We start from the raw sequence: 19,309 nt of genomic DNA on the forward strand, positions 1-19,309 counted from the left end.
CAGCACCGGGACCGCTTGTCCTTCTCCCACACCAGGACCGACCCTTCCCCGGCTCACCGGGACCTGGCCCAGGTACCGGCAGCGCTGCCCGCGGTGGGTGATGGAGGTTGGGCAGCTCTTGGGACAAACCGGGGGTTCCCCCCACCCTCCCCACGCACCCCCCAGGGTCCCGGTGGATGGGGTGTGGGTGCAGGCTCAGCGGGGACCACCCGTCCCACCACCCCAGGAGCCAGGGGGTCACCCGTAGGGACCCTGCGGGGAGGCGACGGGGGGGCTGAGCTGTGTCCCCTCGTGGGGTGCATGGGGCTCCCCGAGAAGGAGGAGGCAGCAGGCCGGCGCCTGGCAAGGTAAGGGCTTTGAAGGTGAACCGCAGGCAGCCGGCTCCTTGGCAGGCTCCAGGAGGGGATGAGCTGCATGCGGTTTCCTTTTCCTTCCCCCCTAAAAAAAAGCACCACAAGTCTCTTCCCTCATTTTCTCTGAGGACCCTTGGATGAGTCCTCACTCGGTGGGCTCTCATGGAACTCGCATCACCCTTGGTGCAAGAGCAAAAACACCGGCAGCCTTTGGAGAGAAGCTGGGGACTGTCCCGAGGAGCCAGTCCTGCTGCCGGAGCCCTGCAGCCCCCAGCAAAGCCCTTGGATGGGTCGCTGCTCCCCAGCGCCGATGGACGTGTCCATCAGCCATGAGCTCACCCCAGGGCTGGGCCCAGCATGGAAACCCCCGGCGTGGGGCCAGCGCTGGCGATGCTCCTGCCCGCTGGATGCTGCCGGTTTGAATTAGGTCAGGCTTTCATCTCGAGCAAGCTGAGCTCCCCGCTCCAGCCCCAGGGATTGGGGATTCGTGGCAGGCGCCCAGGCAAAGGGAGGAAGGGGCTCTCCCTGCAGCACCGTGGGGTGGGGGGGAGCTGAGGATGCACCGTGTCACCGCGCGGAGAACGGGTGGCGTACTGTTTTGAAAGCATCTCCCTTACAGTCCACTGAGATTAGACCAGTGGGGTGTCAGGAAGGGTTCCAGATAGACTCAAGGGCCGTGTACACCTTTGGGGTGCAGATTTTCAGCCAGTGGTGGGAGCCCCACCCACCACTGGGACCCTGCACCTCAGCAGCATCGTCCACCCGGACGCCTGCTGCTGGCCAGAATTTAGAGGGTGAAGCAGTGCCTGCACGAATGAAATAAATGGGTGAAGTGGTTGGGTCCTTCCCTAGCACTGCATCTGGGTGAAACCAGGGCTGAGAGCTCTCCCCAGAGCTGCCAGGGCCGCGCCACGGGGGACACAAAGGTCTTGGGAGGACGGACAGAGGACGGGGACGGCTGAGATGTGGGGGTGAAGCAAAGTCTGTAGTGGAGGGCTGAGCTCAAGCCCTGGGACAGCAAAGGGTTGGAGGGAGGATCTGGGAGCGGGTCGCTGGGGGACCAGGTGGGTGCTGGGTGCTGAGGCTGGCTGGCTCTGAGCATCCCAGAGGGCACAGCCACCCTGGAGCCATTTGTGTAGTGCTGAAGCCTGCCCGGCTCCTCAGTCCTGCAGCAGCATGAAATCTGCTCCAGTATCCACCAGTAAACCCCCTGAGAAGGAGCAATGTGTTGTGGAAGCAGGAGCAGAAGATGGAGCTGGCATCTCCCATTGCTCAAAGTTATGTCTTGAGGTTGCAGTGAGACTTTCTTCAAAGCCCCACACTCCTTAATCACGGGATAATGCAGAGAGCTCTCCAGTTACATCGCTAATAACCACAGCAATTTGGTTTCTGTAGCGGTATATTGTGGGAATAATTAGATGGGGGATTTCCAGCTCGTTTGGCAGGGTGATAAAAGCCTCTGCGCCCAGGCAGAGCTGTGCCACCGTCCCCGCCAGCAGTGCCAGCCCTTTGCTTCAGCCACCGGCACCTCTAATTAACTGGAGAGGGCGGCTGGAAATTAATTCTCCAATCAACTCTCCCTGATTTTACAGCAAAAGCAGTGCCCACCTGGGAGCGAGCAGCTCAGGGCACTGATGGGGCAGCCCCCGGCGTGGGGAAACTTTCTCTTTCCAGGTGGTTTGTAGGTATTGCACTCTGGACTGAGCTAACAGCAGGGCGTGCTGTGATGTGCCATGCCGTGCCATGCTGTGCCGCAGAGGGTCCTGCTGCCTTGGGCATGTCAAGGGAGCATCTGGGGGGGGAGGTTCTCAAAGACACCAGCCCAGTCCAGGCCGCCGCTTGTCTCCGTGTCCCGTGAAGTCCCAAGATCGGAATTTCAGAGCCTGGGTCCAGCAGAGAGGCTTGTTGATGTTTATGGCTTCATTGTTTCCAAGAGCAGCGCAAGGGGTCAGCAGTCTTTAGGGATCTTGTGTCCCTGCCCAGCTGGGGCACTCACAGCTCTCAAGGCTCTGCAGAGATGTCACCTTCCCAGCCAGGTGTCCCAACCTGCAGTCGCCAAAGGGACATCCCGCACAGCACCGATCCCTTCTGGGTACCACTCGCAGAACCCCGCAAGGCAGGTGCTGTGTGGAGCCTGTGGGGAATGTTCCCTAATCCCCCAGCTGTGCCCACCCAGCCACCCCCAGTGTCTGAAAATACTTGCAAGGATCTTCATATTCACTTTCTCCCTGCACACCTCCTCAGTCACAGGCTGAGGATGAGCTCTGGGTGGGACGGATGGTTAGCGCTGGCACTGAGGAGCCAGCTCCAGGGGCACCTCTGGGCTCCCTATTCACTGTCTGAAGCCTGAGCCAGTAGCAAACCCCTCACTGGGGCTGCTCCAGGTGGACCCTCCATCTCGGGGTGCTGGTGGCCCAGCCGTGGCACCCAGTAGGGTCCATCCCTGGTGCTCCCCACCCTCCTGGACACCCACACTCCCTAGGGGTGGCTGCGTTTCAGCAGCATATCTATAGTCCCCACTGCACTTGACGTCTCTGCCAGATGAAAACTCCCATACAAACCCAGGCTATTATTATCTCCGTCTTCCACTGTGCTAATGGTCTCTCAGGAAACAGTCTTCTTTTTTTTTTTTTTTTTTTTTTTTTTTTTTTTTTTTTTTTAGCTTTTAAAACCCACGAATACCAGAGCACTGGTAACAAAAATCCAGGCACGGCGGAGCAGAGGGCCAAGCCCTCGCCCAGCACAGGGTTCCCTAACTCGGCAGGAACGGGGAGCAGTGACCAAGCAGGACCAGCCAAAGACCAGCCCTGGGGCTTTCTGGTAGGCACGGCTGAGGGCTGGCGAGGGCGGTGGGGATACTGGGGATGACTGTGGCATGAGGCCACTGAGAAATATGGATGATGAGGGGCTTAAGTGGGCGTTAGGGATGAGATCCCTTCTCAGGCCCATTTTCTTCTGCTTGCTCCCTGTTTTGCTGTTTCAGTGCTTTGCCTGGTGCCACAGACCGCTCCGTCTGCCGGGGGCTGCCAGTGGTGCCAGAAGTGCTGGCAGCTCTGCCCACAGGCTGGATGGTGCCAGCCCCACAGCCTCAGTTCCTGACTGGAGCTGGGTATCACCAGGATAATCACCCACAGATTATTTGGGGTTAACAAGTGGCTCCTGTAAATCAGAAGCAAAACGAAAACCACAGAACGTGAGATTATATAAACGGCACTGGCGGCAGCTGCGGCACAGCCTGTAATTAATTTGTGGCAGTGAAGTGCTTTAAAGATCCAGGGCGACGCGGCTGCTGGGTGTGAGGCCGCCTGTAGAGCAGCACCTGCCGGCAGCAGGGTCCTGCTCAGCCCCGGCACCCCTGGGACAGCGGCCCTGCTCCTGCCACAGGGGTGCTGCCAGAGGAAGAGGGCAGTGGCAGAGCTCGAGCACCCCAAGAACCCCCTCCCAAAATCACACAGGGGGAACAGCTCAGGAGCAGGGTCGGCCCCATTGCTTTGGCAGGAGCGCAGCGATCGAGGGGTCACAGTGCCTGTTGGGGATGGGACAACACTTTGCCATGGCCAGGAACACCCTCAGGGCTACAGAAACTTGTTGGGAAAACTTCTGTGCCCCTGCAGTAAAAACAGATTACCAACCCCCTGCTTCCAGGGCAACCTCACGCTAAACAGGGGCCATGACTCGAGCTTGCCTCATTTCAGGTTCATGCAATGCGTTAAGCAAGGGCCAAACCACTGTCAGTTAAGCAAAAAGCATTTAGAGGAGTCAGAGCCCTGCCTGCGTTGCATCCCTCCTCACAGCCCCCTGTGCTTGCATGACCAACGTAATGTCCCAGTGTGGGAAAATCCCCCCTTGTTTTGCTGCACACCTGGCTTGTGGCTCTGGGTTCTCAGAGGTCCTGTTGCTAATGGCCTGGCTGAGGTTTATCCTCATTATAGAGGCAGCAGTTCCCCACACGCTGTCATTGAGCTCGTGTGCCTTCTCCATCCCATCCCTGCTGGGAAGCACAGGGAGAGCCATGAGCAGCCTGTCCGCTGGCAGCACCATGGCCCCACGAGCATCCTGAAATAGGCTGGAAGGCTCCTGGCTCACGCTGATGGGGACCCCGGGGGCACCTTGCTGCTGCTCGGTGGCTTACGGTGATGCCAATGGGGAAGGAAGGACCAGGGCAGGGCCATGCTGTGCCTTGAGGTGGCACAGAGCTGAGCTGCTTCCCCCCATTCCCTGGGCAGCACAGGTGCTGTCGGCGATGCGAGCGATGGCAGACCAGGCTGCGGCTGCGGCGGACGCCTCTCCCACCCTGGCACCATCGCCGGGCTCGCCTCAGCGCAGGGACACCGATGACCTAACGGCCCATCCCACCAGCACCAGGGAGGACAGTGGCGGCCGGGATGGCTGTGGGCTTGTTTTCACCATGGATGGGGACACAAAGCCAACCCCCTCACCCCAGCCCAGGGGGATGCTCCTGGCTGACTTCCCGCGGGCCCCCCAGCCCCGGCTGAGTCCGGCCAAGTCCCGCACGGCCCCGTCCTCCCCCAGCGTCTCCCCATCGGAGAGCCGTGCTGCCCTGCTCCGGCTGCGCGAGGCCAGGCTGGAGGACACCAAGAGGCGGCTGTCAGAGGCCGTGCAGGAGCCCCTCAACCGGCTCAGCCGGCTCATGGCCGAGGAGAGCGGCCCTGTACCCCGGGCGAAGGCGGGTGCTGGGGGGCAGGAGACAGGCGGCAGCCCCGGGCAGATGGGGGGCCGTGGGGCTGGGGGACACCGGGTGCAGGACTGGAGCCCCTGGGAGCCCACCCTGAACTGCCGCTACGAGATCTGCTCCTACGGGGACGTGATCCAGGTGGTGGAGGTGGCACAGCAGGATGTCGAACCCCAGCTGCGACCCCCCAAGGAGCCGCCACCGGCACAGCCAGGGGGCACAGTGCCGGGCAGAGCCCTCGTCTCCATCGCCCTCCTTGCCTATGGCTACTTCGTCCTGCCCCTGCCGCCCTACGCCGCCGGCCTCTGCCTGGGACTCCTCTGCGGGCTGGTGCTGGGCTTCCTCGCTGTCCTCCTCCTCGTGCCAAAGCCTCCGCTGGTGACACGGGGACCACAGGGCTGCCTGCGCCCCAAGCTGCTCCCGGGGGAGCTGCAAGAAACCCACCACCTCCAGGTAGGAGAAGGGTGGTCCGGCATGGGATGCGGGGGAGGTGGTTGGAGGTGCAGCACCAAGGCGGGGACCGAGCCTGTGGCAGGTGCCGGCTACAGCACAGCGGGAAGCAGCCAGCTCCCTCTCCCCCACCCAGGGCTGGATGAACCAGCTGCACGTCTATGACCCCGAGCTCTTCCACCCCTCACTCACGCACTCGGTGCTCGCCGTACTGGATGGGGCCACTCTCAAGCTCTCCTACCCCAAGAGCAACATCCCACGCCGAGCCACCTTCGAGGAGGAAATCCTCGACCCTGTCTTCATCAGCCACCGCTGCTACAACCTGACCGACGCCAAGGTGAGCCTGGCAGTGCCAAGGAGCCTTCCGCAGGCACCCCCAGCACCCCACACCCTGGCCCGGCCTCACCGCCGCTCTCGGTGTTGCAGGTCTTCCTCTGTCCCCCCAGCCTGGCCCGAAAGCGGACGTGGAACAAGAAATACCCCATCTGCATCCTCCTCCCTGACCCGGCAGATGTGGAGAGCAGGAGCAGCGAGGAGCAGGATGTGGAGCTGCAGAGGGATGAAGGCACAAAGAAGGCACTGGTACCGGGGCAGGATGTCCCGGAGAATTGCAGGGAGAGGTGCCTGTACCTTTTCGGGCGGACAGGCAGGGAGAAGGAGGAGTGGTACCAGCACCTCGTGCGAGCCTCCCGCCAGACACCCAGCAGCAGCCACGGCGAGGCCAGGGCAGGTGAGAAGCAGCTGTCGTGGCCTCTGCTCCATGCTGGGACTGATCTGGGGTGGGAGCTGTGCCTGTGCCGGGAGGACAAGCCCTTGGCAGGCAGCAGCGGGCGTGGGGGGACATGAAGGATCCCAGAGCATGTGCAGCAGCAGGGAGAGCCTGTAGGATCCCCCTCGCCAGCATAGGGTGGGTGGCAGGTCGCTGCCATCAGTCACCTCTCGTGCCATCCTGACCCACTCATGTCCCCAGGCGTAGGACCAGCTCTGCAGAGCAGTGGCAGCAGCAGCGGGGGGAGCGCTGAGGACATTCCCTCCACTGTCCCACCCAAGGAGCTGGCAGGAAGCATCCGACAGATTTTCTTGGATTACAGCACCTACATGGCCCGATTCGTGCCAGCGCAGGGTGGGGGCAGCCTGGACCGGAGCCCCTCTCATGGAGCACTGGGCAGCCCCACACCCACAAAGGTGAGTGGGACAAACCCAGCACTGGGAGCGGGACATGAGCGCTACACAGAGGGTGACACTCTGCGTGGAGCCATTTCCAGTCCAGGGGTTCATCTTGTCCCTCCCAGCACATGACAGTTGGAGCAGTCAAGCCGTGGTGCAGGGGAGCCCCTGGCCAGTGGGTCCCACTGCTCATAGGGCCACCTCACTCCAGGGGCTTGTGGCTTCTGTCCCTCTGCAGCTCGTTGAGGACACAGGCGGGCGAAGCGAGGCATCGTGCATGGCCTGGATGAACGCGCTGGTGGGGCGCATCTTCTGGGACTTCCTCCGGGAGCGATACTGGGCGGAGCAAGTGTCCAGCAAGATCCAGAAGAAGTTGAGCAAGATCAAGGTGAGAGGCAGGAGCAGCAGAGCACCCAGAGAGCCCCATCCCCAAGGCCCCATGGTGGGTGCCAGGCTGCGATGACTGTCCCCGTGTGGTTTCCCTCCATCAGCTCCCTTATTTCATGAATGAGCTGACGCTAACAGAGCTGGACATGGGCACATCCATCCCCTCAGTCCTCAGCGCCTCCAACCCCACCATCAATGACCAAGGTGAGCCCTGAAGAGCAACAGAGACCCCAGGGCTGGCTCCACAGCAGCTGTTACCAAGGTGCCAGCCCGCTCCCCAAAGCAGGGAGGTTTCAGCAGGCACATGATCAGCCCTCAGCCGCTGCGGCGCTGACAGGGGCTCACCCTGTCCCTCTCCCTGGCAGGGCTCTGGGTGGATATAGAGGTGACCTACAGCGGCTCGTTGCAGATGACACTGGAGACGAAGATGAACCTCTGCAAGCTGGGGAAGGAGAGTGCTGCAGAGGAGAGTGGCCCGGCAGAGGCGGGCGGAGAGAGGTAAGCAGACTGTGCATGGCTGGGTTTCATCTTCCTCCTCTTGCCTGAGCGAGATGAGAGTGTGCTGGCCCAGGGCACCCCCATAATGCTCCTCGGGGCTCACAGGGCCAGGCCACGGCTGATCCTGCTAGCAGACAGCGATGCAGAGTCGTCCAGTGCTGGCTCCTCCGACGAGGAAGATGTCACCGCCGCAGAGCCCGCGGGAGTCCTGGGGGAGCGGGTCCCACCGCCTGGCGCCGAGGGGTAAAAGGGGCTGTTGGGGAGATGCTGGGGGAGGCACAGGGCTATGCCAGCACAGGAGCTCAGGGCCGGTTTCCCCAGGAAGGCACAGACAGGCACATCATGGCAGCCTTCAGAGGGGACTCTGGTCCCTGCAGGGGGCTGCAGCAGATGGCTGGGGGATGCCGAAAGGCAGCATGGCTCTGGGTGTCACCCCACTGCTGAGCTGGGGCTCCCCTTGCTTTAGCCACATCAGCAGCAACAGCACGAGCCGGAAGATCCTGCGCTTTGTGGATAAGATTGCCAAGTCCAAGTACTTCCAGAAAGCCACTGAAAATGAGTTCATCAAAAAGAAGATCGAGGAGGTTTCTAACACACCGCTGCTGCTGACAGTGGAGGTGCAGGAGCTGGCAGGCACCTTGGCCGTGAACATTCCCCCACCACCAACAGACCGTGTCTGGTACCAGCTCTTCTTCCTCCCCTACAGGAACCCACACACATCCCCCTTCCAGCTCCCCTTGCTCCCTGAGGCTCAGCCAAGGAGCCAGCTCTGGGGCTTTGGGATATGTTGCTCTCTGCTTCTTTCCCCTTGCAGGTACAGCTTCCGAGTCCCACCTCAGCTGGAGCTGAAGGTGCGCCCAAAGTTGGGGGAGAGGGAGGTGACCTTCCTCCATGTCACCGAGTGGATCGAGAAGAAGCTGCAGCATGAATTTCAGGTGCCTTGGTCTATTAAAGGGCTCAGCAAAACCCTGCTGAAGTATGGGCATTGCTGTGATCGGGGATAATCACACCTCAGTTGGGGTCAGGGTTATCTCTACAAAAAAACATCTGATCTGGTCTGTCCAGCTTTGGACAGTCAAGAAACACAACCAGAATAACCAGCTCTAAGGGCTGGTGCCCTTGAGCACTTGAGTGCTGAGGAAAAGCTGTTTCCTCACAGAATGTGCAGCCCTGCCCCAAGCAGGGGGCAGCAACAAGTGTCAGCAACTCCCAGGCAGACACCCCCCAGAAGGGCTGAATTCACCCCTCCACTCTGGTTTGGGATGTTGGGAGATTTACCATGACATGGTACCCACTGGTTTGTTTCCAGCGTTTGAGACCTCTGGTCAAAGAGCAGAATGTTCCCACAGGTATTTAAGTACCCACATCCCCCCAAATCGCTGTCCATTTGAACGGCTTCTGCCATGACCACCCCTGAAGCCATACAGGTGGGCAGGGCAAGGAAAAACTGCTCCTGTTTGTCTCCACCTTGTGATACCCCAAGCTGATGACCTTCCAGGTCCAGGCACAGTTGGTTGCTGCTGAGGGGGTGGGAGCCCAGAACCTTCTCTTCACAGGAGACACCGACTCGAGTGTGGCTCCTGCCAAGGCCACTTCCCAGCCGATGTGTTACCAGTCAGGTAGTGGCATTCAAAACCACTTATTGTTACTCTGGATTCCTCTTTTCAGAAAATTTTGGTGATGCCAAACATGGACGACCTCATCATTCCCATCATGCGCTCTCGCCTGGATCCTCAGCCAACCACTGTGGGACTGTCCCAGGACCCCCTGGCCAAGGGGGACAAAAGGCTCTGAACCGCAGCCCCACAGCCAGGGCAGAGGCACCCACAGAGCTCAGGGACCTCGCTGGGACATGAGGCCAACCAGGGCCTGGCCACTGACTGCACACCAGCCTATGCTGTGGCCTCTGAGCTCAGTTCATCTCATCCTCAGCACTTTGGCAGATGAGCCTCCTCCTTAAATACTGCAAGCACATGTTCAGAGCAGAACCAGACACAGGGCAAGGGGTTTGCTGGAAACCCAAGAACTTCACGCAGCTCCCACCAGTTCCCAGGACTCCTGGTCAAGGCAGCAGCTCTGAACGGGGCTTTCCACTGTCTGGTTCCCAAAGAGGATGCAGGACGCCCAGGCTGGTTCTGCACTGAAGGGAGTTGTGGTCACTGCTGATCCAAGACATCACAGCTCCAAGATACATCACACCCTCCCTGCAGGCAGCTGGACTGCAAGGAAAACATGGGTGGGAAATGAGGCCAAAATCTGAATAAATCCATCACTGCCCAGTCTTTACCTAGCAGCCATCTTATTGTATACAAGTTCCCACATCTGCAGAGGATGCTGGCCGGGATTGTGAGGCTTTGTGCAGAGAGGAGTCCACAGCTCAGCAAAAGGAGGGCCTGGGTGTGTGAGTGCAAGAGGCAGTGAGAGGAGAGATGGGCAGCAAGACCAGGCAGAGGCAGGTAACAGGGAAGCACTGTATTCCCAGTAGAAACTGGGGCAGAAGTGCTGGTCCCTGCCCTGCTCTCCTCTGGAAGAGAGGAAGGGGAGTCTTCACCCTGGTTTGGGTGAATGCAGGCAGTGGGAAAAAATTCACTGGGCAAATGAAATGGAGGATCCAGAGAACAGAGCAGACAGTTGTCTGTCCCAGTTAGTCCCTGTCCGTATGGGCCAGTCCCAAACACTACTCATCCTATCCCCGCCTGCTGAGGAGCCCTGAAGACACACTGCTGCACACAGGCAGCGCTGAACACAGGCAAGACACCCCTCCAGAAGGAAAACAGGCTGCAGGCACGGCTTGAAACCCCTTTATTGCAAGTGCCCAGTTAGATAGCCTTGTGTATCTCAGTGCTTACGGCCCTTCCTGCGCGCTTGGCTTCCCTTTCACCAAATGTTTCTTCTGAGGGCCCTGGAAGAGAACAGAGAGGAGAGGTCTCAGTGTTAGTGGCAGATGAACCCAGCCTACAAAGCTGCAGCTGAGCAGCTGGGAGCAGAAATGCAGCTCTGGCCCCTTTCTGGTCTCTTCTCACAGGTAATTAGCAATAGAACAAGAGGGAACGGCTTTAAACTCCAACAGGGGATGTTTAGACTGGACATTAGGAAAAAATTTTTCACAGAAAGAGTAGTCTGACAGTGCAATAGGCTGCCCAGGGAGAGGGGGAGTCACCATCCCTAGATGTGTTTAAGAGTCGTTTGGATGAGCTGTTGGGGGATGTGGGATAGGGAAGAACTTGTAGAGTAGGGCTGATGGTTGGACTTGATGATCCAAAGGGTCTTTTCCAACCTGAATGATTCTGTGATTCTGAGGCTGCTCCTGGTGTCTGCTCCCCAGCCTGCAGCTCTGTGCCACCATCCACCAGCCCCACACCCCACCCCACCCCTCTCCCGGGGCCTCCCCAGCCCTGTAGCAATCAGGAGCGGAACATCATTGCCCTCGCACAAAGGGTTTGTTTCTCTAAACTGCACAAAAGCAGAGAGAGGCAATGAGTGAGCTGCTCCGAGCCAGGCGGGCTGGCCTGCAGTTGGGGGATGTGGAGGGAAGCAGCAGTGGGCTGAGGAGTGGCACAAAGGCACAGATTCTCATCAGCCAACCCCACAGAGCCCGAGAGTTTTCCACCAGCTAAGAAATGGGGTTGTCCCAGACCAAATAAGTCCTAAGGGAGAAGATGGCAAGAATTACTGATGTGCTTCCACTTCCAGCTAAACGTAGTTTTACTACAGTATACATGGGGGAAAAATCTCACCCCACAGTAGAAAATGGGGAAGAAAACAGCTGCAACCTGGTAAAAACACTTCCCATCGCTAAGATCCATGTCACAGCTACTCAGGACTTGCAGTGACAGCAAGAGCAGAACACAGAACAAGCTCCTAACACTGAGATAAAGGAAATCAGCTTAACCTCTAAAGAGCTCTGCAAAGACATGGCATACCCAATCCCCCTTCCCAGGGCTAAGGAGGCTTAGCTAGTTTCACATGGGATTTCTAGCTGACAGGCCAGATCCAGACACAGTTTACGTCTGCGTGGTATCCAGGCAGTTGTTTCTTTCATTTCTGCTTGCTGAAGGCCTGGCTTACTTAACATTTCCTCAATTTCACATTCAGAGTTATGCACCAGCCTGGTGTAGGTTGCAGAAACTCCACTCATTTTGGATTTATTTAATTATTTCCCCCCCGGATTTAAAAAAATATACCACTTGGCCTTTTTGAAAGCTTCTTGACAAAAGAATCACAAATTTGTGTCTGAATTTGACCCAATCTTTTCCTCTTAAGGACATTCAAGTTATAAATCATTCCAAACAAATCAAAGAAGTGCACAATTACGGGTGAAAGGGACCATATGTCCAACGCAGTGCCTGCCAAGTTAACTGCTTGTTTAAAACATCCCGTGGTGAATGGAAACTGCTTGGCCATATGGTAGATTATTTGCTAGTTGGCTTGTCTTGGATCACTCACACAACCATCATGTTCCTCCTTAGCATAATATCTGCTGTGTGAATTGAATTCATGCCTGTCTTTTATGCAAGACAGTCCCGATCACTTATTTGACTGTTGTTGTATTGGGAAGCAGATGCTTGGTTGGAGTTGATCAGCTGCTTTAGCCCCGGATGTGAGCACAACCTGGGAGCTGGTGCCGGCACAGAGCGTAACTCACCATGAAAGCCCGTTTCTCCTGAGCTGTCTGGAAGCAGCCATGGCCAAACTTGGAAGTAGTATCAATGAATTTGAGTTCAATGGCTTCCTGAGCCCGGCGGCTTGTATGCACCAGAAGGGACTGGAAAAGAAGAGTCACAGTGAATCAGGCTTATCGTTCCAGAAAATCTGGACATGTGCTGTGACGGAAGAAGGGCTGGAATACTCTAGGTGCATCCATGAGACAAATATCTCCATAAATATCTGTCTTCTCAGAGAAACACCCTGGTGCTCAGGTGGCAGGTGATGCCTTGGATTGCAAAGCAGCTCTGAAACGAGCATTTCATTTCCTCCCAATCTGCTTAGGGCCAAGGTTTCCATTTGTGGACCCCACAGTCCTCAAAGGCTGGCAGCTTCTGTCTCCAGTGAGAGCACAGCCGACTGCATGCTGCCACAAACCGTCTAACTGCAAATGCTCTCCCTGAGCACTGCACTCCTGTGCCACAGGCCCTCTAAAACATAGTGTCCAGGACCTGACCACTCTCCCTGCCCAGCATCGGAAGAGCTACAGATTGTCCCTCCCCAGCGCCAGCTGCACTCTCACCTTACGGAGGGTGAGAACACGCTTCTTCGGGCCCACGACGCAGCCTTTCAGCATGAGGAAGTCGTTGTTGACCTCCCCATAGTGAGGAAAGCCACCCTGCAGGGAGAGACAGAGAGAGGTTTGGCAGGCAGGAGAGCTGGGTGGGAGCAGACATGTCCACGGGTGGCATTTTCTAGGGAAGGAGAAGGTAGTGACTGACAGTGCTTCCAGCTAATAATATAATAGTTGGACTAGGTGATCTTCAGGGTCTTTTCTAACCTAGATGATTCTGTGATTCTGTAACAACACTCTGCACCCTTCAGGTTGCCTGCTCAGGATCATCAGAGCATGTCAGACACACAGGCTGCATGATCCCAGCTCAGGAGCACCCCGTGAGAGCTGGGGAACAGTAATCCTGCTTCCTTCCCTGAAGGGTATGGGTGAACAGAGAGAAGAGCTGGCTAGACTCGCAAGCTAACAGTTTTTCATAAGAAAAAATGAATTTTTAAACCAAGTAACAAATATTTATCTAATATCAGATTTTTAATGTAATTTATACTTCTTTTTCTTTTTAAACAAAGTTCTCACTTCCTTCCTGCCCAGGTTATCAACTGAAAATTAAATGTTTGGGTTTACCAGTGGGCCTAAAAAAAACACTTCACAGAGATGGTTTTCCATGTCCAAAACATGAGGAAAGGAATAACTGTATTTCTTTCAGAGAATTTCCTTCAAATCATTTCCTATGCAGCTGTCTCCAGCCAAGGAATTACTTCCCTGGCTCAGATTTTTGCAGCCAGGGCCAGTCACAGCCCTGTTACCTCCTCAGCCCTTACCAGAGGCGTAATGGTCTTCTCAGTGATATCGTAGTGCGTCGAGGCGTTGTTCTTCACCACTTTGCCATCCTCCACGTGGATCCCACGGCCAACACGGTATATCTAGGAACAGAAAGGAAATGGAGATGAAGACTTTCCTGTCCCCTCACTGAGCAATGTCACAGGGATGATGCAGTTTTCACCAAGATGTGTCTCCTGCAATGTGTCCCCCAAGCAGGGAAAAAGCACCAGGAAAGACATGGAGAAGAGCAGCACTGCAAATCTCCAGGGAAACATCAGGAAGGCTTGGGGGGAACTGGGGCCACCAGGCAAAGGAGGACGGTGACAGCACAGGAGGAAGGCAGGCAGGCAGGAAGGTGCAGCAGTGCTCTGAGGGAGCCCGTCTGGGTCATACCTTCTTGTTGAGCTCCGTGCGGTGGTGGTAGCCCTTCTGGCCAGCCCGAGCGATGGAGTAGCCAACCCGGGCTGGGTGCCAGGCTCCGATACAGGCAACTTTGCGCAAGCCCTTGTGTGTCTTCCTGGGAAGTTTCTTGGTGTGCCAACGGCTCGTCACCCCTGGAAGTGTGACCGGACAGTGCGGTGAGAACAGCGGGGAGATTCAGGGCTGGTATCTGAGTGCTGGGGAGAGGAGAGTCTCATCATTCTCCTGCCGTTCTCCGAAGACACCGTGCTGGAAGGAGCCCAAGAGCTGTCACCACCATGAGGGCCCAGAGCACAGAACTGTTCTCACTTCCCATGGATCCAATCAGACTGTGATATGTTCCCGCTGCGCACATCCACGCGCACGCACAGAAACACCCACACCTCCACACACAGGGGGTTTGTGAAAACTGTGGTGGGTTTACATGCTCACACTGCCTCTGAGCCTCCTGGGAGGACTCTGGGCATGGCAGACAACACGATCTTTACTGAGATTAAGGAAACCAAGCACTGCTACAATGGAACTGCACATCATGGTTGAGGTCCAGAGGCTCTTTGCTACACCCTGTGCAATAAGTTGGTGGGTTCTCAGCATGGCTAACACTCCCCTCCCTCAACACTACCTTATGGGCAGTGCCATATGAGAAGGACAGAACCAAGCCCCTGGCAAGGGTGTCCCTGCTCTCTACCTTTCATCCCGTGCCCCTTGGTCACGCCAATGACATCAATCATCTCATTCTGGCTGAAGACATTGTGCACGGAAACCTGCTTCTCCAGCCTCTCACGAACCCAGTCAACCTTCTCGGCCACCGTCCCGCCGTTCAGCTGGATCTCCATCACGTGGGCCTTCTTCTGCCGCAGCGGGAGCAGCTTCATCTGCATTAGACAATACATTAGGGCAAAATGTTGTTCCTCACCTCGCAGGCATGAACATGAGGGCAGGGCCAGCACTTCACCACCCCTCCTCACCACACTGTCAACCCCTTTCATAACAGCCAGCAACCTGGGTCAGCATGTCTACATATCTCTTCCATCCAACTCCTTGTCCTTGAGCCCAGCCACCCCATCTGCCAGTGCTCCCATTCCAGGCAGGAGCTGATGCACACCCCCTCTCCAGGGAGGAACAGGCTGGCCTCATCCTACCCCAAGAGTTAAGCACAGTAGTAATAACCATGGTAAATTCCCCAGAGGAGCCCATCACCAGAGCACTGAGGCCAAATGATGCAACCAGACAGGATGCAGCTCTGTGCTCTGAGCCAGAGTCTCCTTTGCTTGTGCTTCCAGACTGAGCAATTATTTCTAGTTCCCACTGAGAAGTGCATCCGCTCTCTCCCAGGCCCAGCCCCCTGGGCAAAGTTCCTGCCAAATCACCACGGTAGGACTTTGAGGGTCTGTTCCAGCCACAAGTGAAGCCTTGAGCCAGCTTAGCTCTTGCCCCAGACTCCAAAGAAGCTGTTAACTCCAGGGATCAGCATGACAACAGTCCCTGGCAATCAGCATCTGGCAAAACTCCCTGTGGGTTATTTTTGCCCAAAACATTTGACACCAGTTGCTAATTTGAGGTGATCATGGGGTCTAAGGGCCCTTGCTGACACAGGGCTCACCACCTGCTTGAGGCTCTGTGCAAAGTCTGCTCTCCTCCACGGCCATGTGGGCTCCCCAGCGTGCCCAAGCCACAGCCCCACGGCGCCCCCCTGCAAGGAGCTCTGCTGAGCCCCCTCAGAAGGACAGGGTTGGTGTCAGGAGGTAGCTGGGAAGGTCAGCCAGCACCTCCCATCACCTGCACGCCCTGTCCCACACCCTCTGACCGGCGTCTGCCTGCTTAGCCTCCTCTGACCCCACCAAGACACCCCCGTGATCCCAGGCTCTCACCATGCTCCCGAGCTGAGGAAGACCCTGAGCCCCCCTTGCCCACCCCCCCGGTTGAGGCTCTGACCTGCGTGTGCACAATGACACGAATGACCTTGCAGTACTTTTTCATCGCTGCAAAATCCTTCTCCAGCTGCCTCTTGCCATCCTCATCCTGCCATTTCTTGCAGTACTTGGTGAACGCCTTCTTCTTGCTCTTGTGCCTACAACAAGAGTGTTTAACATCCAACACTGCTGAATGGTGAAGTGCTTCTGCACTTTGCTGTGCCCTGAGATAACACAGCGTGGGGGGACAGATCACCTTGCCAGGCACTTCCCCGGAGGTGCAAAGTACCTGTGGATACCTGAAACTCAGCAGACTGTCAGGGTCACCACCCAGGGCTTTGAGATGTGAAGAGGAAAGTGAATAATAAGCTGTGAAAAGGGCTGGTAATTCAAACCTTTTTGCTTGAGGAATCCAGTTGTCTCCCACTGACTGGCTCAATGCCATCAAAATACAAGCACAAAATCGGAGCTAAGTGGAGAAAGGAGAAAACAGGCTCCAACAGGGATCAGAGGCATGTGGTGGGTGGATCTCAACGGCACTTTTGCAGGAGACACGATTCCTACAGTTATGAAATTCATGTTTCCATTTTCCTCTCTGCTGGTGTGGGATTTAGGGTGTCGATGTTTACAAGGGCCAGAGGCCACACTCTGCATCAATTTTTCCCCTGACAAATCTGATTCTACTCCCTTCATTTGGTGCCTCAGCTCATGTATTCCAATTTAACGAAGAGTAGAGGGGCCTGACCTCCACAGAGGAAAACAAACCTGCAGCACGCACTGCCATACGATATCATGGAGAGCTAACTTAGTTCAACTATTAGAATAAATTTACATATGCATATGCTGATTCCCAGCATCAAGCTGTTTGCAGTATCTCTGTGCATGACTAAATAAATACCAGTTTCACTCCACCTCAGAGCCAGCTGCCAGTAGCTGAGCTGTTTGCAAGGGCTGGGCACCAGGGATTGCCTGCGGGGAAGATCTACGAGGAACTCCTCATATACAGTGACCTTCCCCAGCCACAGAGCCACGTACCAGTTCTTGTAGAAGCGCCGTCGGCACTCATCGCTGATGTGCTCAGCAAAAACAGTCTTGAAATTCCTCAAGCCCTTTGGTGTTTCTATGTACCCCACGACTCCCACCACCACCATCGGCGGGGTCTCAATGATGGTCACGGCCTCCACCTCTTCTCTCTTGGAGATCTCTGCAAGACATCAAAGGGAAACGATGCTCAGCATTATCTAGGATCAGGTCATTCCCTGGAGCCATTCATGGCCAGTGAGCAGGTCACACTCTGCTCTTACAGCCAGCCTCAGCCCTTCCACCTCCCACCTGGGTGGAGGACCATGCAATATTTGATGCCCAGTACAGGTTTGACCCTGTGGCCCAGCACACTTTAACCCATCATCCCCAGGCTGGGGGAAGCAGAACATGGGATGGTTCTTGCCCTGGAGTTTGGCTCCAATCCTGTGGGTATCCCAGAGGGCAACATTATATAAACTTTCCCAGCAAGATGCTTCAAGTGCAGGGTTTGTCAGGTAGTTGGGCTGTAGAGTCCTTCTGCCAGCAGGATCCAATAAAGCCCCGGTCACCATACTGGTGTGGGGACTTCCCAGAAACCCACAGACTCAGCTCACACTGGCCGTGAGGTGGCCTTTGGCCACCCAAGATCTGGACAGCATTACAGGAGATAGCCTGGAAGCATAGTGCTCCACCACCCATCCCCATGAGCAGCCTTTCCCACCAACGGGTCTGTTCCCTCATTTCCCTCCTGGATACGGCTCCCTGCTTCCATCAGCTAAGCCTTACTGAGCCCAGGCCTGTGCACCTCCCGCACAGTGTGTGTCATGCCAGCTTTGTAGCCCAGGAAAGCTGTCAGGTGGACTGGTTTGCTGGGATCATCCTTAGGCCATGTCTTCACCTTTCCTCGGTGGCGACGGCTTCTCTTGTGGGGGAGGAAGCCCAGGTGGCCATGCCTGGGAGCAGAGAACTTGCGGTGGGACTGCCAAGATGAAGAACAAAAAAGATTGTCTTCACTTTCAGATCCTAGAAGCCACCAGGACTCAAGACACAACAGGAAATCTCCCTTGTAACATCAGTGAATGCTGGAGGGATGCTGGGCTCTTCCTCAATTCCAACATGAGAAAAAAACCTTGATAACAGGATGGGATTTTGTTCAAGCTTCCATCATGTGCATGGAAGAATTTAGTAAGTTTCTAGATAAATGATGGCGATTAAATAAAAAAATGTGAACATGATCTCCCTCCTTCTGCTTGAGGGCTTTGAAGGAGAAATAAATTCTTTAATAGGTTTGTCCTTCTGTGATGTTAATTATGACAACTCATTTTGTATTCTGCAGCACCAAAAGCCTGCTCAGAATTCATGGGCTTTGTGTCATTGAGGCAAATAGCACCATACAAGCACAGCTAACAATCAGAAGAAATGGGAAAGAATTCCCAAAAGAATCAGTAATAAGAACATACGCAGGTTAAATATGCACCTTTTAAACCAAATTAGAAGAGCTAAATATATAAACCCCAATCGCAAGGTCATGCTGAGCCAGGCAGAGAGAAAGCAACAGTGCTTTAGAGACGTGGAGAAGTTCTCACACAACTGGCTTCAAGGCAGGGGAATGGGCAGTCAGACCAAGCAGCGAAGGGTTAGATCTACCTCCACTACAACTCTCTCCTTGCTAAGAGCAGTCCCTGGCTGTACTTTCCACTAAGCTTATTTTCCAGCCCAAGCGGAGCTATGTTGAGCTCAACCCCGTTTCAGCTGCACTAACATCACCGGTAACCCAGCCCTGCTCATGGTCCCTCTGTACACAATCGAAAGGTAGCAGTGCGGAGCTTTACAAACCATGGGATGTCTTCAGCCCAGGTCAGCAGCAGGAAGAGGCTGTCGGTAAGTGCTTCCCCAGTCTAATACTTAAGATGGTTATCAGTCTGAAGACACAAATTTAGCTTCTAGCTTCATCCACTGTGATATTCATTTCATACTCAGCCAAGCTGGCAGGTTGGACATAACAGTTGCGGTATGATAAAGGTCAGTTGCCACTGTCTCAGTTTACACCTCTCCCTCCTAAACAACTTGAACGTGAACGGCAATTAGGATAGCTTCCGAACAGGCACCACGCACCCAGAGCTGCCCACGCCAGGCACCCTGAGCTCGGGGCAGCCAGCTGCTCTGGGTGGAGGCAGACTGAAAATCCCTCCATCAGCCCAGGTGAGAAAGATTTTGCGATTCTGACTGGGGAAGAGGTCGAGGCCCCAAGTGTGGTGGGGAGGGCGGGCCCTGCTGCTCCTGCAGGCCGGGGCCTGAGGCCGCAGTGGCGGGCACGGACTACACCTCCCAGCATGCACCGGGCGCGGCGGAGCATGCGCAGAGC

The 19,309-nt window shown here is 56.0% G+C and overlaps 2 protein-coding genes across 5 annotated transcripts; one reads left to right on the forward strand and one right to left on the reverse strand.

The window, feature by feature from the left end:
• On the forward strand, nt 1–9,829 carry LOC113485624 (testis-expressed protein 2-like). 4 transcript variants are annotated; one of them, XM_026858904.1, is made up of 14 exons: nt 1–72; nt 3,016–3,173; nt 4,580–5,499; nt 5,633–5,833; nt 5,923–6,226; nt 6,467–6,681; nt 6,875–7,051; nt 7,155–7,254; nt 7,416–7,548; nt 7,654–7,791; nt 8,015–8,227; nt 8,363–8,483; nt 8,810–8,897; nt 9,217–9,829. In XM_026858904.1, exons 3-14 carry the CDS (start codon nt 4,597–4,599, stop codon nt 9,402–9,404), a joined length of 2,781 nt encoding a protein of 926 aa, XP_026714705.1. In that variant the 5' UTR covers nt 1–72; nt 3,016–3,173; nt 4,580–4,596; the 3' UTR covers nt 9,405–9,829. The 4 variants fall into 4 exon arrangements, with proteins under 4 accessions (XP_026714705.1, XP_026714706.1, XP_026714707.1 ...); XM_026858905.1 differs by having other exon boundaries at nt 6,902–7,051; XM_026858906.1 differs by lacking the exon at nt 8,810–8,897 and having other exon boundaries at nt 6,902–7,051.
• Nucleotides 9,830–10,333: 504 nt separating this feature from the next.
• Nucleotides 10,334–19,169, reverse strand: RPL3L (ribosomal protein L3 like). Its single transcript, XM_026858909.1, has 10 exons — nt 18,781–19,169; nt 17,731–17,923; nt 16,957–17,125; nt 15,944–16,079; nt 14,697–14,883; nt 13,982–14,142; nt 13,588–13,689; nt 12,776–12,871; nt 12,194–12,313; nt 10,334–10,450 (listed from the first exon to the last, which is right to left on the reverse strand). Exons 1-10 carry the CDS (start codon nt 18,781–18,783, stop codon nt 10,394–10,396), a joined length of 1,224 nt encoding a protein of 407 aa, XP_026714710.1. The 5' UTR covers nt 18,784–19,169; the 3' UTR covers nt 10,334–10,393.
• Nucleotides 19,170–19,309: the final 140 nt, after the last annotated feature.

This window comes from Athene cunicularia (assembly GCF_003259725.1).
Source record: "Athene cunicularia isolate RWA chromosome 14 unlocalized genomic scaffold, athCun1 chr14_part1, whole genome shotgun sequence".
Taxonomy (NCBI): Eukaryota; Metazoa; Chordata; class Aves; order Strigiformes; family Strigidae; genus Athene; species Athene cunicularia.

What these genes read in the sequence shown, in the direction of transcription:
- RPL3L (XM_026858909.1), bottom strand. An exon ending in GGTGCACAGGCCTGGGCTCA is followed by an intron (nt 17,126 to 17,730) that starts GTAAGGCTTAGC and finishes GATGTCTTGCAG; the next exon opens with AGATCTCCAAGAGAGAAGAG. An exon ending in CAAGGGGCACGGGATGAAAG is followed by an intron (nt 14,143 to 14,696) that starts GTAGAGAGCAGG and finishes TCACACTTCCAG; the next exon opens with GGGTGACGAGCCGTTGGCAC.
- LOC113485624 (XM_026858904.1), top strand. Translation starts at nt 4,597, where the DNA reads ATGCGAGCGATGGCAGACCAGGCTGCGGCTGCGGCGGACGCCTCTCCC. An exon ending in CCACGGCGAGGCCAGGGCAG is followed by an intron (nt 6,227 to 6,466) that starts GTGAGAAGCAGC and finishes TCATGTCCCCAG; the next exon opens with GCGTAGGACCAGCTCTGCAG. An exon ending in CCACCAACAGACCGTGTCTG is followed by an intron (nt 8,228 to 8,362) that starts GTACCAGCTCTT and finishes TTCCCCTTGCAG; the next exon opens with GTACAGCTTCCGAGTCCCAC.